The sequence below is a fragment of the Podarcis erhardii genome (genome assembly GCF_964252035.2).
Source record: "Podarcis erhardii genome assembly, chromosome: 2".
Classification (NCBI taxonomy): Eukaryota; Metazoa; Chordata; class Lepidosauria; order Squamata; family Lacertidae; genus Podarcis; species Podarcis erhardii.
In genome coordinates, this window is record NC_138498.1 from 111,037,462 (window position 1) to 111,060,206 (window position 22,745).

The 22,745-nt window shown below is 45.7% G+C and overlaps 1 protein-coding gene across 3 annotated transcripts; it reads right to left on the minus strand.

Annotated features, from left to right (window-relative positions):
- Nucleotides 1-810: 810 nt before the first annotated feature.
- On the minus strand, nucleotides 811-7,183 carry LOC309337295 (uncharacterized protein). Of its 3 annotated transcripts, none has more exons than XM_081854079.1 (6): nucleotides 7,079-7,183; nucleotides 6,587-6,841; nucleotides 5,701-5,784; nucleotides 4,379-4,420; nucleotides 3,499-3,605; nucleotides 811-1,829 (listed from the first exon to the last, which is right to left on the minus strand). In XM_081854079.1, exons 2-5 carry the CDS (start codon nucleotides 6,683-6,685, stop codon nucleotides 3,552-3,554), a joined length of 279 nt encoding a protein of 92 aa, XP_081710205.1. In that variant the 5' UTR covers nucleotides 6,686-6,841; nucleotides 7,079-7,183; the 3' UTR covers nucleotides 811-1,829; nucleotides 3,499-3,551. The 3 variants fall into 3 exon arrangements, with proteins under 3 accessions (XP_081710205.1, XP_081710204.1, XP_081710203.1); XM_081854078.1 differs by having other exon boundaries at nucleotides 3,499-3,623; XM_081854077.1 differs by lacking the exons at nucleotides 6,587-6,841; nucleotides 7,079-7,183 and having other exon boundaries at nucleotides 5,701-6,352.
- Between the last annotated feature and the right edge of the window lie 15,562 nt (nucleotides 7,184-22,745).

Sequence of the window (22,745 nt, forward strand, 5' to 3'; positions counted from 1 at the left end):
ATGCATTTTCAACCTCAGGGTTTTGTCTAAATACCGATCAGATTTGGTTTCGCTCTGTGGCCTTTCTTGATGAATACAGGTTTTGGTGTGCTTCCTCAAGGGCAATTAGTAATAAGGTAGCCATGCCAAGATCAAACAATGGCAGACATATCATAGCCAGGAGAGAGGGAATGAATATCATACCAAAGAGCTTAAAGAGATGACTAGTTCAGAAGAGTAGGAGATATCGCACTGTATTTTTTATTTTTATTTAATATTCCTTCCAGTGCCCAACCATAGCTGCTGCATACCAGCTTGGCTTGTGACCACAACAGAGCTATAAAGCAACAGAGGAGAAGAGACAGGAATCTGGAAGTTCCTTTGGTTCTGATCTGAGTTTGGTGGCTAGGTGGCGCCATCTGCCTTATGTGTTTCAGCACATTGTTTGGTCTTCCTCTCTCTCTCTCTCTCTCTCTCTCTCTCTCTCTCTGTCTTGTGCCTGACTTTGCAGATCTTCCATTTGCTTTATTCAATGGTATATTGATTCCTCTTCTCTAAGGGTATCCTGTATATATCTGTTTCATCCTACTTGTGCGAACTTTTTACCATCAGATATTGTTTACCATACATTGATAAATGTTTCCTGCCAAAAAAAATAATAAAAAAAATTCTTGCATTTCATATTGTTAAGGGCTCTGTGCTTCCAACAAATAATGAGGACTCCGGAGGTCGTACAACAGAATTTATTTTCCTTTGGATGAAAGAGCACTGAAATATTATGATGCTTTTGTAATATCTGTTTATTTACAAATATACAAATAATAGCACAGCAGAAGCAAATAAGCACTAGTATAGCGTGCAGCAAATCCACTAGCTTGCATCAGAATCCTGGAAAGACTCCCTGCATCCAAGGTGATTCACCTTCAGCCAACTTGCAGCTCCAAAATTCTCTTTCTCTGTGGTTCTTTCTAAATCCAAATTGCATGCTACATTCAGATTGTGTTCTTCGCACACCTGCTGGAAGGAGTCACCATCCCACAATCTGTTGAGTATTAATTCCAATGGCTGGAGAGAGATTCCCAGCTATCAGGTGAATATCTCTTGTCATCAGTTCCCACTAAAGAAACATCAAGCAATCATTCTGGACTCCTAGCAAGCTATCAGGGAGAGATGTGAAACCACATTGGCAAGTCTGTCTTACTGTACTGTGGTTTTAGTAAACCGGGTCCCTACAGGACGCTTGCTATTCTCTTGGTTGCATATTTATTAAAGGTTTGTTCCCTTGCCTGGGAAAGGGCCAGTGGTATACAGTAGTAAGGCAATAGTAAGGGTTAGACAAGTTGTGGTCCCTCCAGATGTTTCTGAGCTACAATTTCCATCATCCCTGGACATTGGCCATGCTTGCTGGGGCTGATGGGAGTTGTAGTTCCACAACATCCAGAGGGACAAAGGTTCTCCACACCACGTCAAGTTCTATGAATGGATATTAGCTAAGAATAGAACCTTAAGAGGCAGTCTTCACACCAGACGCTGGAGAACGAACCACAGCAGATGTCAAGGAAGTGTAAAGATGTCCTGGCCTGGTTGTAAGCAAATGCATGGTCCTTATTCAAAAATATTTATAATCTGAGCCCTGCGAAGTGTAGGAAGCAGAATGTCCTGAGTATATGTTAATTCAAGCAGCAGCAACTGAGCAGGTCGGTTACTTGGCACATTCCCATCTGATTATACCATCTCCATTGCGTGGCTTCTCAAAATTTCCCGCACGGCATAGCATGCGGAACATAGCTTCCTCCTGACCCACATGTGTTCTGTTGTTGAGATTTTCTCATTTTCAGACAGTAGCAGACCTTAGAAAAATGAAAAGGAGTTAATACATTAAGTTATGTTCACCTAGCGACAGCCAAATCGGTCAGTTTCAGTTTCTTGTTTCCCCACCTCTTTCATTCATTTCTCCATATGTCCATGTCAGTTTGTGATTTTTTTTTAAAAAAAACCAAACTCATGAAAATTCACCTGCATTTTTGCATGCAATTTTGCCTCCTATGCACATTTTTGCAAAGCAATTTCCCTTAATATAATTCACTTTTGTATGCTGTTTTCACGAATTTGTGCATTCTAATGCTCATTTTACCCTAGTATATGCATTTTTATATTCATTACATTACTGAAGAACCACATTGCAACATTGAGAGAAGTGCAGATTTTGAAGGAGGGTTGTGTTTCGGTTCATGACTTATTTCAGGAAGTGTGGATCAGAAAGATCCACCGTTAAATGCAAGCTAAATCCAATGTCTCCTGGCTCACCTCCCTTTTGTCTTACTATAATTTTTTTGGAAATGGCTCCCCCTGGAGATAGGGAGGAGGAATACACAATTGTGTTGATTTTTTCCATGGAAGACCTGCCCTCTATGCCTGCTTAGGGGATAGCAACAGGGCCTGTTACAGCTGAATTTCACTCACTATTCTGCTGTTCTGTACTTTCGGAATGATTTCTAGAATGAAACTTGGTTGGGACAGCACTCAACTGGAATTCGGGGAAGGGTTCGTCATAATTTCTCCAAGGGAAAACTGAACGGCTTTCCCTTCTGTTTCTTTTTGACACCACTGTTTACAATCCTTTCCCCAGCTGAGAAACATGAAACTTTCAGCTCCCCCTTCCAGTGAACTGTTGGCCGTGAAAAGGATCTTGTCCTTAAGAACAAGTACCCAACTTTGCTTCCTTCCTCCTTCCTCCCAACTCCTTTTCCTTTTAGGTCGTATATTTAATTTTATATCCCCCCCAATAATTTTTATTATTTTTTTTTCCAAATATCTTAAACAATACAGCTTAACAATATTATTCTCCATCTTATCCGAATTAACTCCCCCCCACGCCTCTTCTGGCTTCTCTATATTGCTCTTACTTAAGCGTGATTACTATATACACATTCTATAAATGTCTATAATTCCTTAATAAATTTTTGTATTATACTTTAGACATACATTCCTTATTATATTACAGCATTACATCTTGTGGTCTAACCAAACGTTTATAATAAACGTTATGAGTTTTATTTCAGTCCTGTGAGTGTCTTTATTTATGTACAGTTTTCTCTAAGTATACCATAAATTTGGAAGGTCGTATACTTTAGATGTGCGAGCCTGAGGGCAGGGGCTCAATACTGGATCATTGTGAGCCACTCAGAGGGACATTTGGGGTTGAAGAACAGGGATTTTAAAAAAATCCCTGAATGAATTTAGGAAATGCTCTTTGCAAGGGTCAGAAACATGGGGATGCCCTTGAATGTTTTCCATTGTGATGCATCTCAACGTATGGTAAGTCCCTCAAGCTGACTCACACATACACCTAGGATCAGATAAGTGAGCACAGGGCCTTTGAAGGGAAAGATCCGATAGTTTCTTTTTCACACCTCAGGGAGGAGATTTGTCTCCTCCTTCTCATCCCCTAATACACCCCCCCATGGTGATCAGTGCAGTGACGACCTTAAAAAAAACCACCCCATACCACATACTTACTGTTAAAGCTGTTCCAACAATCGCCATGCCTGCACCAATACAGCCCAGAACAATCAGGGAAAGGGCCCAGGGCGCAAGCGATACATGATCTGAAGCGGTTGTAGGTTCTGTAGGACAAAGGAAAGCTAGAAGGAGAACAAATTGAGGCCAATACCCTTATTATTCTCCAGCCTACTGATTTGCAGCATAACCCGTTCCTCAGCGTACGATCACCGGGCAAGGGTAGGGTTGCTCCTAAGGTTAAGCAAACTTTAGATTCTAAACGACTATTTGATGACCGCATCCCTAAAATCTGCTCTAGAGGGTTTGAGGGACCCTTTGAGAAAGCCTGAGAGGTGGTGTAGAGCTATGGGGGTGGGGGTGGGATGAAGGTGGAATTAGCAATCATTGCCTCTCTCCCAGCACTGCTGATGAAAGACTCCACTGCCAAAGATCTCAAAGTAGCAGGCATCATTTTCTGCCCTTAGAATAGAATAGAATCATAGAGTTGGAAGAGACCACAAGGGCCATCGAGTCCAACCCCCTGCCAAGCAGGAAACACCATCAGAGCACTCCTGACATATGGTTGTCAAGCCTCTGCTTAAAGACCTCCAAAGAAGGAGACTCCACCACACTCCTTGGCAGCAAATTCCACTGTCGAACAGCTCTTACTGTCAGGAAGTTCTTCCTAATGTTTAGGTGGAATCTTGTGGATTTAGGTGGAACCCTTCATCGTATCCTTTCAACAACCCTTTGTGGTAGGCTGGCCAGCCCAAGGCGAAGCCCAGTGGGCCTTCATGGCCAAGTGAGGATTTGAACCTGAATCTCTGCAGCCACTGTCCCACTCTCTAATCACTCTACGAGGCTGGCTCTCTCTGAGTTACATTGGAATCATTCTTACCATGGGTGGTGCTGGTGGTGGTCGGAGTTGTGGTGGTGGTTTCTGTTGGCAGAAAACAAGGGGCAAGGACATGCATGAATGCTGCAGAATGCCATTTCAGCTTGCAAGCGGAGAATGAAAAAGGACTTTACTTGGTGAAATGTTGTCAAAGTGACTAGCTTACTATTGCTGACCCTACCCTGGGTTGTAGTCCAATTTCAGGGACCGCTTCTTACCTCAAGGACTACCACTCCCCATATAAACCAACCCGGACTCTTTGTTCATCATCTGAGGCCCTTCGTCTGGCTCCTCCACGAGAGGTCTGGAGGGTGGCAACATGAGAATGGGCCTTCTCTGCAGTGGCTCCCCATTTGTGCAACACTCTCCCCAGGGAGGTTCTCCTGGTGCCTTCATTATATATCTTTAGGTGCCAGACAAAATGTTCCCCTTCAACTAGGCCTTCAGCTGATTGACATCCAATGTCCTTTTAAATGTGTTGGGGGCAGTGCCAGATTTACGTATAAGCTAAACAAGCTATAGCTTAGGGCCCCACTCTTTTTGGGGCCCCCCAAAAAATTAAAGGGGAAAAAACTCGGATGTACATTTCCAAAATATAAGATAAAAAACAAATAAAATAAAACCTACATACAGCAACATTGTTTTGTGTTGTGTAGGCTCCTATGATGCTAGTAATGGGCCCCACCTGCTAGCCTGCTCCCTAAAATATCACTGGTTTGCTCATTTCTGTATATAGGGTGCCTATATTCTGCATGGACTGGTTGCATGGCAACATGTGCAAATGGCTTTAGCTATCTATCAGGTGCATAAGTTCCCATATAGCATAGATTCAACACCAAAACAGCAACAATTTGTTGTTGACAAAGGACAGCTGGGCATATAAAGGGCCCCATTATCTTCAGTAGCTTAGGGCCTCATCAAACCTAAATCCAGCCCTGGTGTGTTTGTTTTGCTCTTGCTTTTATTGTGTCTTTTGTGTTTTTACTTTATATTTTTAACACCCCTGAGATCCTCAGATGAAGGGTGGTGTACAATTTGTGTGCGCACGTATATATATAGTCTTTTAGGAGGCCACAGTTCGAATTCCTCTTCAAGCAGGCTGGTTAATATCCTACAGCCTTCTAATTGTATCTGCGGTGAGGTGGGGGCTTATTGTTTTTATGTCTCGGTTTAATTATTTTCTTGTGTTTTACGTTGCATTTATTCTGTGAACTGCCCTGGGGTCTCTCAATGAAGGGCAGTGTAATAAATAAATAAAATAAAAGTAACTTTCTAATCACTCTACCCGGATGGCTGTCTATGAGTTACATTGGAATCAATCTTACCAGTAGTGGTAGTTGTTGGAGTCGTGGTGGTGGTGGTGGTCGGAGTCGTGGTGGTGGTGGTGGTGGGCGGAGTTGTGGTGGTGGCTTCAGTTGGCAGAAAGCAAAAGCAGGGACAGACATGAATGCTGTGGAATGTCATTTCATCTCGCAAGAGGACAACATAAAACGACTTTACGTGGTGAAACGTTACCAGTGTGACCAGCTCTCTACAGCTGACCCATCTCCAGGTTGTATTACAGTGGTACCTCGGGTTAAGTACTTAATTCATTCTGGAGGTCCGTACTTAACCGGAAACTGTTCTTAACCTGAAGCACCACTTTAGCTAATGGGGTCTCCTGCTGCCGCCACACCGCCAGAGCACGATTTCTGTTCTCATCCTGAAACAAAGTTCTTAACCTGAAGCACTATTTCTGGGTTAGTGGAGTATGTAACCTGAAGCGTATGTAACCTGAAGCGTATGTAACCCGAGGTACCACGGTATAAGAGAAAAGGCACAGCTTTTGCTTAAATGTGGGGTGGTAGAGTGGGGAGGCAAAAAGTGGGGCTGTGGCAGAAAATATCTCCTGCTGTATTTCATAGCAGTGGCAAAGAAAGAAAGAAAAAACACAGAGGAAAGCAGTGACAGAGAAAAATGGAAGCTATGAGCCATTGGTGGCTGCCATCCCCACCCCCCACCCCTCACAAACCACCCTCAAAACAACACTACATCATTACACAGCATAAAGTTTCTGAGGCAAAAAATGGCCACCGGAGGGCAGTGCTACAGAGGGTGGTAAATACTGTAAACAAACAAACAAACAAACAAACAAACAAACAAACAAACAAACAAAGCTGGCCTCTCATGGCCAGCTGTTTCGTATGTTTTCAGAAAGAGATAGAATCTTACCCGTCGTTGTGGTTGTTGATGGCGTCGTTGTCGTTGTCGTCGTAGGGGGTGGGGTTGTTCCCCCTCCCCCTCCTGAGAGGAGACCACCAAGGCCTCCATTTCCTGAGAGGAGGCCACCAAGGCCTCCGTCCGCTCCTCCTCCTAAGTTGAGGGAGCCACCAGCGGATCCGTCCCCTAAGTTGAGAGAGCCACCCGGGGCTCCGTTTTCCCCTCCTATGCTGAGGGAGTCACCTCCTCCTCCTAACAGCTGGGCAGCTGTTGAGAAAAGAGAACAAAAAATGTTGGTGAACAAGGTCAAGCACCCTCTCTCCTAGTTCAGGTCACAAACACACATAAATCCCAATTCTTTATAGAGAACTGTACCAGAAACATTCAGAACTGTACCAGAAACATCTCTGCTTTGCCACAGGTCGGCCTCTCTACCTCACGGACAAGAACACATGTTCTGTCTCATGTCCTGCTTCTCAGGAAGTCTCATGTCACAGAAGTTACCTTCTCCTCAAGCCTTGGTAGGTCATAAAAACCTAGAGTGGCATTCTGGAGGTAGGCCATCCCAGGTTAAGCCTGTTGAACCAGCAAGCAGATTATCTGAAAGCAAGGACAGGGGATCTGAGGGCTTCCATGTGTTGATGGACTCCAGTTCCCATCAACCCCCAACATGGCTAACGGTCTGGGATGATGGGAGTTGTAGTCCGGGGCACCACAAGTTCTCCACTCCTGTCTTGATGGATGGGATTGGAACATTTTCAGTAAAAATGGTGAGTATTAGGCTGTCAGACTTCAGAGTTTGCAACAGCTGAAGTAGGTTTCTAGTTACTTCTTCTGCAGAAGCTTAGATCCGAGATAATCAAGCTGCTCAATGGCTTTGGGTCTTTGTCATTCAGTTTTATCAAAATCTTAAGAATAAAGGTTGCAAGATAACTGGACTGTGATTGGGTTTTAAGGTCCAAGAGAGTAAAGAACAAGCTCCACCCCAAATTGAATTGCATTGGCAATGGAAATAAGCCAAGCTATTTCCCCAAAATACTTTCCTGAGCCAATCTGATTTTGGAAACATAAATGGCCCACACTTCATTTTAAGAGATTAATTTGGTATTCAGGTGCTCCCCCGCCCAAGTAGTTTTACAGAGCCAACCTCTTGTGCCCATCTCCTTATACTTTTTGATTCCTGGGTGTCAGCAAATTTTAAATCATCACGGCCAGCAATCCAAAATACTAGTTGGGCTCGTTTACAGTGTATGACTGACTAAGCATGAAGTTGGGTAGTTGGTTTGTTTAGTTAGTTAACACTTTTCTGCACTGCCTTTCTGCTCTAGGGTGGTTCACGAGGAACAACAAAAAACGATGTCCAAAAAGCACAGAACAAGAAGCAACCATAACAAATCACAGGCAGAACCATCTCTTGTCATGAACACCCAGCTCCTGTCACCCAGAGATTAACTATTGCTAAATCTTTTGGCAGAAATTTTAACACCAGGCTTCGGATGGCTATATAAGGATCTCAGAGGCAGCGTTTCACAAGCTAGTATGAAGGACCCTCGATGGGATGCTTTAGCCTCTGTTAAAATATAGGCTGCCCCTGGTCCCATGAATAGTAGGGATGTTTGTAGGATTGGTTTTTGAGCCAAAAACCTAGGATTTGGGAAGCCAATTTCCCCAAAACTCTCTTAATGGTCAGACGTTTTCATCTCTCGTCATTGCTGTTTGTTCACGATTCTCTCGCATTTTGTATGTAATCCACCTTCTGGTGAAGGCTTTTTCCTCCTTCTTGGAATGCTCTGAACCAGTCATGGGTCACATAGTGAATGTGACAATGTCTCAGCTATGTAGCTACAACTAATCCAGAATGTGGCAGCTAGACTGGTGACTGGGAGCAGCCACGAAGACCACATAACATTGAAAGACCCACATTGGCTCCCAGTACGTTTCCGAGCACAATTCAAAGTGTTGGTGCTGACCTTTAAAGTCCTAAATGGCCTCGGCCCAGTATACCCGAAGGAGCGTCTCCACCTCCATCATTCTGCCCAGACACTGAGGTCCAGCGCCGAGGCCCTTCTGGCAGTTCCCTCACTGTGAGAAGTGAAGTTACCGGGAACCAGGCAGAGGGCCTTCTCAGTGGTGGCGCCCACCCTGTGGAACACCCTCCCATCAGATGTCAAAGAAATAAACAACTCTCTTACATTTAGAAGACATCTGAAGGCAGCTTTGTTTAGGGAAGTTTTTAATGACTGATGTTTTAATGTATTTTTAATCCTTTGTTGGAAGCCTCCCTGAGTGGCTGGGGAAGCCCAGCCAAATGGGTGGGGTATAAACAATAAATTATTATTATTATTATTATTATTATTATTATTATTAGCCAATCAGAGTTAGCTATACAATGATGTTACAGTGGGCAAATATCTCTGAATTGAGAATGTGGGTGATGCTTCCTGGACAGGCCATATGAATGACCCTTGTCATTTGGCTTGTTGGATTTCCTTTGCTCTGTATAGGTAAACACAATCTCTATCTTTAAGCATCCTGTCCCCAGAATAATCTAAAATGGGGCACCCTATATTCCCCATGGAGAGGGGAGTGGAATGGCCTTCAGGGTAAAAACAGCAGGCACAGCTAGAGCTAAGCAACTCTATGCCACCCCTAGAAATAGCAGCAAATTTCTCCCCTAGAAATAGCAGCAAATTCAAGTTTGGAAACACCTGGTTGATGTCTAGAAAGCAACATGTAGTTCTGCCTTCAAGGAAGCTAGATTTTGGATGCACCTCTTAGCTTTCTCAAGCCACCTGTAGTTTCTTATCCTTATCACAGGGTAGGGGTGCCAACCTGAATAAAATAGTGGGGAGGGAGGCAGGTAAGCCCCACCCTGCACAATCAATCGCACGATGTGGCAGATGCACACTATTTGAATGGCAACGCCCATCAACTTTGGGAGCGGCCAGCTCTTCAAATATTTTAGGGGGGAGGCGAAGGGACCTTGGCACCTAGGAGCTGGCTCCTTGTCACTGGGCCGTGTGAGGCTAGAGGGGAAGATGGGGAAACCATGCACATCTCCCTGAGTTCCTTTGAGGAAAGGTAGGATGGAAATGTAATAATAAACAATAAGACAATTGCATTGTTTATGTGTCACATTTGCCCACAAATCTGCAGGCTTTGGGTAGGTCAGAACAGGTAGCATGGAGGACAAAAAATAATAATACTGAATTGAACCAGCCCTTTTTGATCTTTTACCAATATGGGGCTTTGTTATTTTGTCCTATATACCCAGCAAACTACCTGGGACACGGGTGGCGCTGTGGTCTAAACCACAGAGCCTAGGACTTGCCGATCAGAAGGTTGGCGGTTCGAATCCCCGCGACGGGGTGAGCTCCTGTTGCTCGGTTCCTGCTCCTGCCCACCTAGCAGTTCAAAAGCACGTCAAAGTGCAAGTAGATAAATAGGTACCGCTCTGGTGGGAAGGTAAACGGCGTTTCCGTGTGCTGCTCTGGTTCGCCAGAAGCGGCTTAGTCATGCTGGCCACATGACCCGGAAGCTGTACGCCTGCTCCCTCGGCCAATAAAGCGAGATGAGCGCTGCAACCCCAGAGTCAGCCATGACTGGACCTAACGGTCAGGGGTCCCCTTACCTTTACCCAGCAAACTACCTCTGGAACAAATGTAACTAACATGGATTAACCACAGCAACGGAAAGAAAAAGTCTTACCTGTTCCTTGAAAGCACAGAGCAAAACATATGAGCACATTTCTTAAAAGAGGCACAAATGACATCTTGCACAGGCCCATGGCTGACAAGTAGAAAGGAGACGGGCAGCTGGCTCACAGATGTGATGGTGGTAGTTTCAGGTCTTCTGGGTTCCTGCAGGTTTTTGCTGCTTAAATACTTCTGAACAAAGTGACTCCTCACATCCAGCTAACCAGTTCAGGCTGTCATCACAAGATTGGTTTGCTGACATACATTTTGCACAACAGGATCCTTTTCCATGTGTTTTCGTAAGGAAAAAACCAAAACCCTACTGTCCACTCATTTGAAAAAGGCGGATGTAACAGGAAACTGACGCACTCTTCCACCTAGATATTAGAGATCAAGAAAAATCACTCTGCGGGAATTTGGGGAAGTGATGTGCTGGAACACTGGGAAGAACACCGGTAAAAAAAACCAACCCTGTGAAAATTTGGGATTTTGTTCTTAGAGAACACAGAGTCCCATTGTGCTAGGCTAGCAGGATTTCATGCAGCTCAGTTGGTAGAGCATGAGACTCTCTTAAATCTCGGGGTTGTGGGTTTGAGCCCCATATTGGACAAAAGATTCCCACATTACAGGGGGTTGGGCTAGATGACTACTGTGGTCCCTTCTAACTATACAGTTCTGTGATTCTAACTCTGCCTGTACTGTGTTGCATTTGCTTTTGAATGCAAGTTGCTGGAATCACAAGTGCGGAGAGCACTGTTGCATTCAGGTCCTGCTTAGGAGTCTCCGACAGGCATCTGGTTGGCCACTGTGAGAACAGGATGATGAATCCCATCTAGGATTGGCCATTGGCCTGATCCAGCACGCTCTTTTTGCATTCTTATGGACACAACCCATAGCTTGTACCAGTAGGAGAGAGCTAGTTAACAGCCCAATGAGGCCTAGAGCTCAACAACTGCTTTATACAAGTAAAGGGACCCGTGACCATTAGGTCCAGTTGTGACCGGCTCTGAGGTTGCGGCGCTCATCTCGCTTTATTGGCCGAGGGAGCTTCCGGGTCATGTGGCCAGCACGACTAAGCCGCTTCTGGTGAACCAGAGCAGCGCACGGAAACGCCATTTACCTTCCCGCCGGAGCAGTACCTATTTATCTACTTGCACTTTGATGTGCTTTCGAACTGCTAGGTTGGCAGGAGCAGGGACCGAGCAACGGGAGCTCACCCCGTCGTAGGGATTCGAACCGCCAACCTTCTGATCAGCAAGTCCTAGGCTCTGTGGTTTAACCCACAGCACCACCTGTGTCCCTGAACAACTGCTTTACCCTTAGGCTAATGGATTACTCAAAATTAAAGTGTGAATGCGGGGTAGCGATCCCCACTTCCCCTCCTAGGAGTGCTTTGAAATGGTTCCATGCAGAAGTGTTCATTGTGAGAAATCATCCTGGAATAACAAAAACACATGGATTTCACCAAATTGAAAATAAAAATACAGTGGTACCTTGCTTCTCAAACTTAATCGGTTCCGGAAGTCTGTTCCAAACCAGTTTTCTCTGTTTTGTAGTTTTACGTCTTAATATCGGTATTTAAATTGTTTTGTCATTTATTTACTGTAAGCTGTCCACAGAACTTTATGTTAGGGGGTGGCAAATTAGGCAAGGGATTATATTAGCATTAGGATTTAGCACAGATGGCCTGCTAACTTCATTCTAAGGAAAGGCTACCAAAGGTGGATTTGGGAATGTAATTAAATGGGAACAGGTTGGATATGTGATGAGACACTCGGCATAAGCTGGTGCCTAAGAAAGAGATTTGAAAGATTCCAATCTGGACTTTCGTCACTGGAACAAAATGTCCCTATTAAGTGGTGACATTCTGGACTTCATTCTGCAGTCATGATCTATTGTTTCCGGAGGCGATGAGGGAAAAGTATGCTGGATTTCAAACAGCTCCGGTCTAACAAAATTCCTGTTTGGTGTTACTTGCTGATTCTATGTCTCGTTTAATGTTTCATTAGTTTATTTTACATTCAATATAAGAATGTATATGAGTGAGACATGAATGGCAGAAAGGTGGTGAATGCCAACATCTTGACTATTGGAACTTGTCTGTGTATGTGTGTGTTCTCTATTTCCAGTAAATATTTGTCAGCTTGCATTTCTTAGTGCAGAAAGTATTGACCTGATGTGTAGAGATCTCTCCTATTCTAAATAATTCAAGAGGGTTCTGGAAGCTTCTGGAAGCTTCTCTGTGTGAAAGAAGCTTCATGATGTTTGGGTTATACCTTCAGAGAAGCTGAGTACAGCTGGCTTAAACTGGTTTTGTTATCTCTTCTCTCAAGGTCATTCTGACTATAATGGTAAGGCCCAAAAGAGCCTGGGTTTCACTTTTTCTCTCTGTCTTTCTTTCCTTCTGGTGTGGTGTTCTTTATACAGTGTTAAGGTTTAGTCTTATTATATGTTATTGTAAGTTTAAGTTAAGTCTGCTGCAATTGGACCTCTTATAGACAGTGCCAATCCTGAATGTATTGGATTTGTGACCATTATGCTCACTTGCCTTCAGCAGCAGTAAAGCACTGCTGGATGAAATTGCCTCTGGTCTATTTTTTTTTGGGGGGGGGGCGGAATCCTGCAACGTATTTAAGTTTTTACTCTGCTAACCATATGCATTGGAATCTAAAGCTAAAGGTAAAGGGACCCCTGACCATTGTCCAGTCGCGGACAACTCTGGGGTTGCGGTGCTCATCTCGCTTTAGTGGCCAAGGGAGCCGGTGTTTGTCCACAGACAGCTTCCGGGTCATGTGGCCAGCTTCTGGCGAAACCAGAGCAGTGCACGGAAACACCGTTTACCTTCCCACCAGAGCGGTAGCTATTTATCTACTTGCATTTTGACATGCTTTCGAACTGCTAGGTTGGCAGGAGCTGGGACCGGGCAATGGGAGCTCACCCTGTTGCGGGGATTCAAATCTCAGTGACAATATTGGCAATCACATTTTGCTGAGTGTCAGCATTCACATCTTCAACATTAACCTGAAGGAAGCAACAGTGACCATTTCAACATATCACCACCCCAACTCTCTTTCGCCCTGCTCTTCTTCCTGCAGGTGCCAAGGTGGCTGACCGCAAGCCACACAATACAATCAGCATTAAATAATAGTTAAAAAGTCAACACACAATGCAACATTAAAGGCATAGTCCAGCTGTCAGGGTTGCAGATTCAAGGAAATGGCACACAGCTCAGCAACACGTCCCATTCAGTCTTGCTGCTGGAGAGCCTTCCATCCCAGCGGCGTAGTGTGGGTTGTCAGCACCCGGGGCAAGGCAAGTAATTTGCACCCCCTAACCCAGGGCAAGGCAAGTAATTTGCGCCCCCTAACCCGGGGCAAGGCAAGTAATTTGCGCCCCTAACCCCTAACCTTCCGCCGCTGCCAGCTTCTTCTTGCTACTGCCTGGGCTGGGGTATTTACGGTAAGGTAGCCACGGCGGCGGCGGCGGGTCCATGTCAGGTGATCTGAGGCGAGTTGCCGCTGGTGCTGCCGCCCAAACGACGCCGCTTGCCCGGAGGAGGAGGAGGGCAGAGAGGCGAGGAAAATGCAACATGGCCCAGCAGCTGCAGCAGCAGCAGCGGCGGCGGGGCTGTGAGGAGGGGCTGCCTGGTGCGCCCTCCACGGCCCTGATGCGCGGGGACCACGGCGAGCGCTGAGAGCCACTGCCTGCCGGACGCCTTCAGCCCGGACGCGCGCACAGCTCGTCGGTTCCAAAAGACATGGGGCTCTGCTACAGCCTGTGCCCGAGGCTCTATGGCGACTCTGGAGTCGGCGAGCGCACACACCCCAGATGTTGTGCCCGGTGCGGCCGGCCCCCCCAGCACCCCCCATGCTACGCCACTGTTCCATCCTTTCTAAAGATCCTCCTCTCCTGGATGTTTCTCAAGCTGTCTCAAAATTGTGTTTGCTCACCTCTGATCTCTGGTCTGCCCTTACACACTATTGGGGACCAGGGGGCAGGAGAGGGAGAGTCCTTTGAATTCCGCAGCAGCCTCTTGACCGCCCCCCCTCCCCGCTTCACCTTCGGGGTCTGAACTGCTTCCTGTCACTGGCTCTCCCTGCTCAACTGAGGGGGGTTAGTTGGATGAGGAAGAGGACTTCAAGCCTAGAGACTGGTGGTAGGACACCGGCCACACCTCAGAAGAGGGGACGAGCTGAAATGTGCTAGAAGCAGGGAGCTTGAGGGATAGCAAAGAGTTGGAAGCATGCAGGTGCCCCCCAGGCACAGGACAAGGTGATGAGGTTTCTCCAGTTTGGATGCAGGTGCCAACAGTGATGACAGAGGGGAGGTAGACCCTGCAGTTCTCCCACAGAGCCACTCCGAGAGCCAGGGTGGTGTTGTGGTTAAGAGCAGTAAACTCGTAATCTGGTGAACCGGGTTCACTTCCCTGCTCCTCCACATGCCTTGGGCTAGTCACACTTCCATGAAGTCTCTCAGCCTCACTCACCTCAGAGTGTTTGTTGTGGGGGAGGAAGGGAAAGGAGGTTGTTCTCCACTTTGAGACTCTTTAGGGTAGTGATAAAGCAGGATATCAAATCCAAATTCCTCCTCGCCAGCCCCTCTCACTCCTAGAATGAGGCATTCATTACGTGCCAGCAGCCACAGAGGAAGTCCTTTGGAGCTCACTGTAGCAAGTGATAGCAGAAGGAGGGGCCAGATGCAGAAAGCTACAGTAGGGTTGCCATACGTCCAGAATTCCCCAGGCATAGCCTGCAATCGGCTGTCGCAGAAGCAGCATCCAGGCAAAAATCGTTCGTTGAAACTTCTGGGGAAATCCGGACGTATGACAACCCATGTTGGCAGTGTTGTTTTGGGTGATTTTCCTTTGGCACAACAACTTTGCCCCCAGAAAGCTCAACAAATTTTCTGTCTGGGTTTTTGCTTTTTGAAATATGGCAGCCCTAAGCTAGAGAGTGAACGAGCTCCTATTTTACACACAATCCTTAACTAAAGAGCGCAACAGGCTGAATGGTAATGTTTGTAACAAATTTCTTTACTGGTTACTTCCTAACATACTGATACGGGGGGGGGGGGCATGTCTTCTTCACCTTCTTCTTCGCTACAATATATCAATTTATTTCCAATTGTCAATGTCAAAAGGGACTAAAATCTATAAAATTCCTAGAAAATCAACGTGCCAGTTTGCTCAATTTCTCTAGGACTCCATCACACCTCCCCTGTCCAGCATAATCCCTCAAGCAAGGTGTTAAGACCCTAATCCTGTCAAATAGCTCTGATCAGCCTTTCCTCCAGGCAATGTCAGGTGGCAGACTATGCATATTTGGGACCATTGTTTTCTCATCCCCAGGAAGTGTTTATCTGTGCATATCTCCAGCTCTGCATATTCCCCCCTCCCTCCTCCATATGTTAATCTGTGTAACCCAACCTCCCTTTAATATATTCATGATGTAATCTGTGTAACCAAACCTCTCTTTAATGTATTCATGACGTGTTTTGCACTGTATTCTGGGACATGGAGGGAGTTTCAAAAACTCATGTCACCCCTTTCTCACTGTTCAATCTCGCCTTGAACCTGTTGCGCAATAAACTTGGATCTTCTGCAGTTTGCTCCTGTCTACGGCTGAACTCATTTCTTCCGCTAGGACCCGCGGACTTAGTCCGACGAGCTGGGTGGCAGGGCAACTCCGCACCCGGAATTTTACCGTAACAATACGAATCGAGTTCAGGATGTACACCATATACTGTACAATCCTTAAGCAAGGTATGTAACCTATTTAATTAAATCCAATGCAGATATATTTCTTCCTTTCTGAATACTTTCTTGTTTGAGTTCATATATTACACAGTCCTCGAATGTGGTTAAGGAAAGGTCGCCGGAATGTCACGGAGAATACAGCTGATGAGGTTGGCTAGCATAGATAGCAGACACAGGCACGCTGGCTCAGGCAGCTGGGTTGGGTAGAACAAGGTTTCCGGATATTTCCTTGTTTCGCCCCGAAGGGCTTCCTCAGCTGTTCATATTTCTATATAATATAGATATAAACACTTGATAATACAGAGAACTAAAACTAAGGATAGATCCACACTTTTAAAAACCCAGACTGACATTCATGACAACACTAAGAGAATTCATTCTTCCTTAGAATTTAATCACATAACAAGAGACATTGAGAGAATAGTGAAACGCCATTGGCATACAGTGGTACCTTAGGTTACATACGCTTCAGGTTACATACGCTTCAGGTTACGGACTCCGCTAACCCAGAAAGTGTGCTTCAGGTTAACAACTTTGCTGCAGGATGAGAACAGAAATCGTGTTCCGGCGGAGTGGCAGCAGCAGGAGGCCCCATTAGCTAAAGTGGTGCTTCAGGTTAAGAACAGTTTCAGGTTAAGTACGGACCTCCAGAACGAATTAAGTACTTAACCTGAGGTACCACTGTATCTTAAAAGATATTTCTGGTTGCGAGGTGCCGCCACTCTTTGGGAAATGACGCAGTAGATCCCTGCAAAATTTCATTATCATCCTCCTGTAAGCTGTCAGGAGCTTGTCCTACTCTTGAGTAGGACCCTGGCAGAGACACATGCCCGACTGGCATGTTCCCTCCCTCCTGGTCGATCGTTTGGGAGCTTCAAAAGCTTTCTTCAGCCCACACATCACAGCGACCGATGCAAACAGACATCGGCACACTTAGGGATCCGCAGAGTCTTTGCAGTTCGCGTAACAGACCTCAGCAACTCAGCATTTTGGCTAATCTACTTTATTTTCATATAAACACACACAGAGCACTGCAACATGGCTCCCTCTCTCTCTAGTATCAGAGAGCAAAGAGAGAGAACAAAGAACAATAGTCCCACTTCACGGAACAAAGTAACACAAACATCCTGTCTCCGTCACTTCCCACTCTGTGGAGTCAAAACATACACCGTCATGTGATAGACAAAAATCCCATGACTGCAATCATGGAGCAGGAATACAACAAGACTTCAAAAAAAAAAAAAAATGATTTGGGAACTGTATAGATAACCATGATCTTCCCCAAATTAAGGTACCCTTTCCCTTCTCTTTTTCATTTCTTTTTAGTACAGTATGGGTCTTACCTGCTATACAGTGATGATTCTTTTATGAATCTGCTTTAATTCAGTAACTAACAGGTACAAAACCAGGAGTACTTTAGGGCTGTTTATTAGGGCTGTGCATAGCTGGAAATTTAGAAACAACGGCAGGCGCCTCCCCACTTACATGGGGGTTACATTCCTGGGTACCATGCATATATGTGAAATCATGTATAGTGGGGAACACCATCGAACTTCACCAAAAATCCACCAAACTTCACCACAATCACTCCCTCCAAACCATGTTTCTCAAACTCCTATTCTACACAGGCCTCAAAGGCAGTGCAAAGGCTCATGAGATTGCAGTTGTAAGAAGAAGAAGAAGAAGAGTTTGGATTTGATATCCCGCTTTATCACTACCCTAAGGAGTATCAAAGTGGCTAACATTCTCCTTTCACTTCCTCCCCCACAACAAACACTCTGTGAGGTGAGTGGGGCTGAGAGACTTCAGAGAAGTGTGACTGGCCCAAGGTCACCCAGCAGCTGCATGTGGAGGAGCGGGGAAGCGAACACAGTTCACCAGATTACGAGTCCACTGCTCTTAACCACTACACCACACTGGTAAAGGATCCTAGGATTGCTAGCTGTTTTCCCACTCTTTTGTGCCTTTTTTTTTTTTTGCCGTTTCCCCACTCTTTTCAGGCTGTTTTTGCCCTTTTTTGCGCTTTTCTGCCTTTTAAATCGATTTACTTAACCCCCCCCCCCCGCATATATGCAGTTATGTGGAAGTTGAATGCACCTAATACGCCTGTATTACAATAATTTAAATGCAAGTATATCTTGACATTGTAGGGTCAGTGACAAGGGACATTTAAAGGTGAATCTCCTTAATCCAGGCATGGCCAAACTTGGCCCTCCAGATGTTTGGGGACTACAACTCCCATCATCCCTAGCTAACAGGACTAGTGGTCAGGGATGATGGGAATTGTAGTCCCAAAATATCTGGAGGCCCAAATTTGGCCATGCCTGCAATCCATGGGCGTAGCCCCCCCATGAAGTAAAACAATAGAAATACTTAACAAACTGACCAATCACGTCGGTTCTGCCCCCCTAAAAAAAGTCCTGCCCCCCCAACCAAGTCCCCCACCCCAACAAAAGTCCTGGCTATGCCCATGCCTTAATCCACATGTTCTAAAACAATACATGAATGGAAGCATAGCCATCCTTTTGAAATTCACATGTCTTGAAATTTTGCAATGCAGTTTTCCAGCCATGTAATGTGTGCAAAAGTGTATATACTGCTGTAAGGTGTGCATAAAAATGCACATTTTAGTGAACATAACATACAGGTGTGCATTATATTAGGGGAAATTGCAGATACGTGCATAATTGGCAAAACTGCATACAATAATGTGTACAGGAAGAGAAAATTAGGAGACATAAGGCATGCATCAATAACCAGCACTGAGTAACTCGTTGCCCAAGACCAGCTGCTTGCATCAGAGGCTCTTGACTGTTAGGCATTGCTATCCCAAGAGGTGGGAATGGGTGGCGCTGTGGTCTAAACCACTAAGCCTCTTGGGCTTGCTGATGAGAAGGTTGGCGGTTTGAATCCATACAACAGGGTGAGCTCCTGTTGCTCTGTCCCAGCTGCTGCCAACCTAGCAGTTCAAAAACATACCAGTGCAAGTAGAAAAATAGGTACCGCTGTGGTGGGAAGGTAAATGCATGGCATTTCCATGCACTCTGGTTTCCATCATGGTGTTCCGTTGCGCCAGAAGCGGTTTAGTCCTGCTGGTCACATGACCCGGAAAGCTGTCTGTGAACAAATGGCCTGAAAGCTAGATGAGCGTCGCAACCCCATAGTCACCTTTGACTGGACTTAAGCATCCAGGGGTCCTTTGCCTTTTACCTTTTACCCCAAGAGGATGAAGAGCAGGTTAAGAACTAATTTAGAAGCAGTGGTGGGTGGGCAGAATGGTGGCCAGCAGAAGCAGCTCTCCAGGTGGGGTGGAGCAGGTACGCTACGTTCCCAGAAGGTGAGTTGCTGCTGCTTACTGGGCGGGAGCACTGGAGAAGCGAGAGGGCGGGAAGGTTGACACAGGGCAAACAAATCGGTGGGTGCAGTCCAGCAATTCTGCCAGTGCCTTTGCGCCAGTCTGGCCACCTTAAGAACCTAAGATCATAAGAGGAGCCTGCAGGATCAGGCCGATGCTTTATTGTATTTTAATATTGTGTTGGATGCCATTATTATTATTATTATTATTATCATCCAGTCCAGCATCCTGTTCTCACAGTGGCCAACCAGATGCAGGATTCGAGCACAATAGCATTCTCCCCTAATTTGGTTTCTGGCAAGGGGTCTTCATGTTAGGATATTTCCGTTCCACCTTAAAAGGGAGCAGGCTTTGTGAGTCACAGGATGTTTCTGTTTTGATAGAGCTGTTGTCTCTCTCTCTCTGTGCCTGAACACGCAAGCAGGCAGTCATGTTTTTTTCCTTTGTTCTGACCAACGCTGAATAAACTTCTAAATAATGCTCTCCTGCGTGCATCTTTCGCTGTGCGAATTCTGCTGATAGAGTGTGCATCAGCTCTGGAATGTGGCAAGCTATTTTCTGGAGCTCGTGTTGCTAATTGCTGATACTGTATCTATGGGAGATCAATGGATCGTCCGGAGGCGACGTCGGGGCCATGATGGGCTTTATCTCCCTGGCAGTATCCCAACACTTCAGACGTATTGCTGCTTCCATTTGTGGGGGAAGAGCATAGCCATCATGGCAAGCCCTCTCCTCCCTGAATTTGTCTAATCCTCTTTTAAACCATCCAGGTTGATAGCCATTGCTGCCTCCTGCTGCTCTCTCTCTCCCAGTAAGCAACAGTGACCTTCCTACTGGGAAGCTTCTGTTGAGCAGAAAAAGAAAACAGCTCACTTCCTTACAAGAAAAATGACCAGGTGCTTTCTTGCTCTGTTTTGTCTTCCACCCTTTTCTTTCCTCCATTGGGCTCAAGGCTTCTAACGTACCTGAAGATTCCCCCTTCTTTCCTTTCCTTTCTAACTTGCTCCTTGTCTTCCTCCTTTATCTACTGCTGCTGGCAAACAAGAACCTCATAGCTCAGTTCCTGAAGAGATGCCGCCTCCGCCCACATCTCAGAAACAAACCAGTTGCCTGGAGGGGGAGGAAGTAGAAGCAGCCGAGCGTCTAGGTGTGGTCTTGGCACATATCAGCATTCAGTTTGCTCTTTAAAAGAGAGTGGAAAACCTACAGGCAGCACTATGATCTCCTTTTTGATGCCTGTCTGTCTGTCTGTCTGTCTTCTCGACCATACAGTGGTGCCCCGCAAGACGAATGCCTCGCAAGACGGAAAACTCGCTAGACGAAAGAGTTTTCCGTTTTGGAGGTGCTTCGCAAAACAAATTTCCTATGGGCTTGCTTCGCAAGACGAAAATGTCTTGCGAGTTCCTGCGTTTTTTCCCCCTTTCCCCCCTTTTTCTAAGCCGCTAAGCCGCTTATCCACTAAGCCAATAAGCCGCTAAAAGCCACTAAAAGCCGCTAAAAGCCGCTAAACCGCTAATAGCGCTAATCCGCTAAGCTGTCAATGGGCTTGCTTCGCAAGACGAAAAAACCGCTAGACGAAGAGACTCGCAGAACGGATTCACGGATTCTTTTCGTCTTGCGAGGCACCACTGTACATTCCTCTAGCAAGCAGCCTCCCAACCCTAGGCTGCTCTACCTCTCTGTGACAACAGAACATCGAAGAAGAAGAAGAAGAAGAGTTTAGACTTGATATCCCGCCTTTCAGTCCCCTTAAGGAGTCTCAAAGCGGCTAACATTCTCCTTTCCCTTCCTCCCCCACAACAAACACTCTGTGAGGTGAGTGGGGCTGAGAGACTTTAGAGAAGTGTGACTGGCCCAAGGTCACCCAGCAGCTGCATGTGGAGGAGCGGGGAAGCGAACCAATGACTAACCCAGTGGCAGGTGGGTGGACTAGAACTCCAAGCTGCACAGTGACATTGCAGGAGATCAGCACCGCACTACTCACATGATGCTGGTCTCTAAGTATTGCGAGGAATATAGTAGTGACTTACCTCACTGGATTCATGTGAAGATAAACATAATAAAGGCTATGAGTATTTTGCTGTAACCTGCCCTGGGACCTTATGGGGAAAGGTGGGGAAGTAACCCGGTAAACAAACAGACAAAGTAATAATGCTGCAGATTAATGGTGCAGGTGAAATGGTGAATAACGTCTGGTTTTCCAAAATGGAACAGTTGAACCTAGGGTCAAAGGGACTCACAAGCTTGTTGAAAGTCAGCACAGTACAGAGTTGCTGACGCATTTGCGACAACTTTCCCCAAACTGGCCAAGACGTACAAGAAAAGCTCCCATGTTTGCTGGAGATGCAAAAAGGGGTTGGTACCTTTATGCACGTGTGGTGGGACTGTGTGAGGATAAGAGAATTTTGGGACATAATACACAATGAACTCAAAAAGATCTTTAAATTCTTGTTTCAAAAAACAAACAAACCTCTGAAGTCTTTTTGTTAGGCATTATGTGCATTGATACACAAAAAAACCACAGAACCCTCTCTATGTACACAACCACAGTGGCGAGGATTTTAATAGCAAAAAATTGGAAAGGTGATGTAATCCCCACAAAAACTGATTGGCAAGCAAAGATGATAGAATATTCAGAACTTGCAATGATGACTGGGAGAATAAGAGGAAACTCTAACCAGAAATTTAGTAAAGATTGGATAATGTTCAAAAAATAGCTTAAAAGTACTGTAAGGAAACTATAAAGTAATCCCCCCGATAATTAACTGAAAAGAATAATAAATATGAAGTGCGTATAAACTAGTAAGGTGTAAGAAGCACAATGAGGACAATCGGAAGTTAAAGGGTATGTAATGTCAAACGTGGGTGGCGCTGTGAGTAAAACCTCAGTGCCTAGGACTTGCCGATCACATGGTCGGCGGTTCAAATCCCCGCGGCGGTGTGTGCTCCCGTCGTTCGGTCCCAGCGCCTGCCAACCTAGCAGTTCGAAAGCACCCTTAAGTGCAAGTAGATAAACAGGGACCGCTTACCAGCGGGAAGGTAAACGGCGTTCCGTGTGCTGCGCTGGCTCGCCAGAAGCAGCTTGTCACGCTGGCCACGTGACCCGGAAGTGTCTGCGAACAGCGCTGGCTTCTGGCCTATAGAGTGAGATGAGCGCACAACCCTAGAGTCTGTCAAGAATGGCCCGTACGGGCAGGGGTACCTTTACCTTTACCTAATGTCAAATGAGGTGTTGTTGGTCAGTGTCTATGGTCTGTTTGTGTTGTTTTTCATTTTGTTTACATTCTATGTAAATAATATTTTTTTTTTTTTTTTAAGACATCTTCCCCCAGTGCATGCTTCTGCCAAGTAAGCAAGAACCTAGGT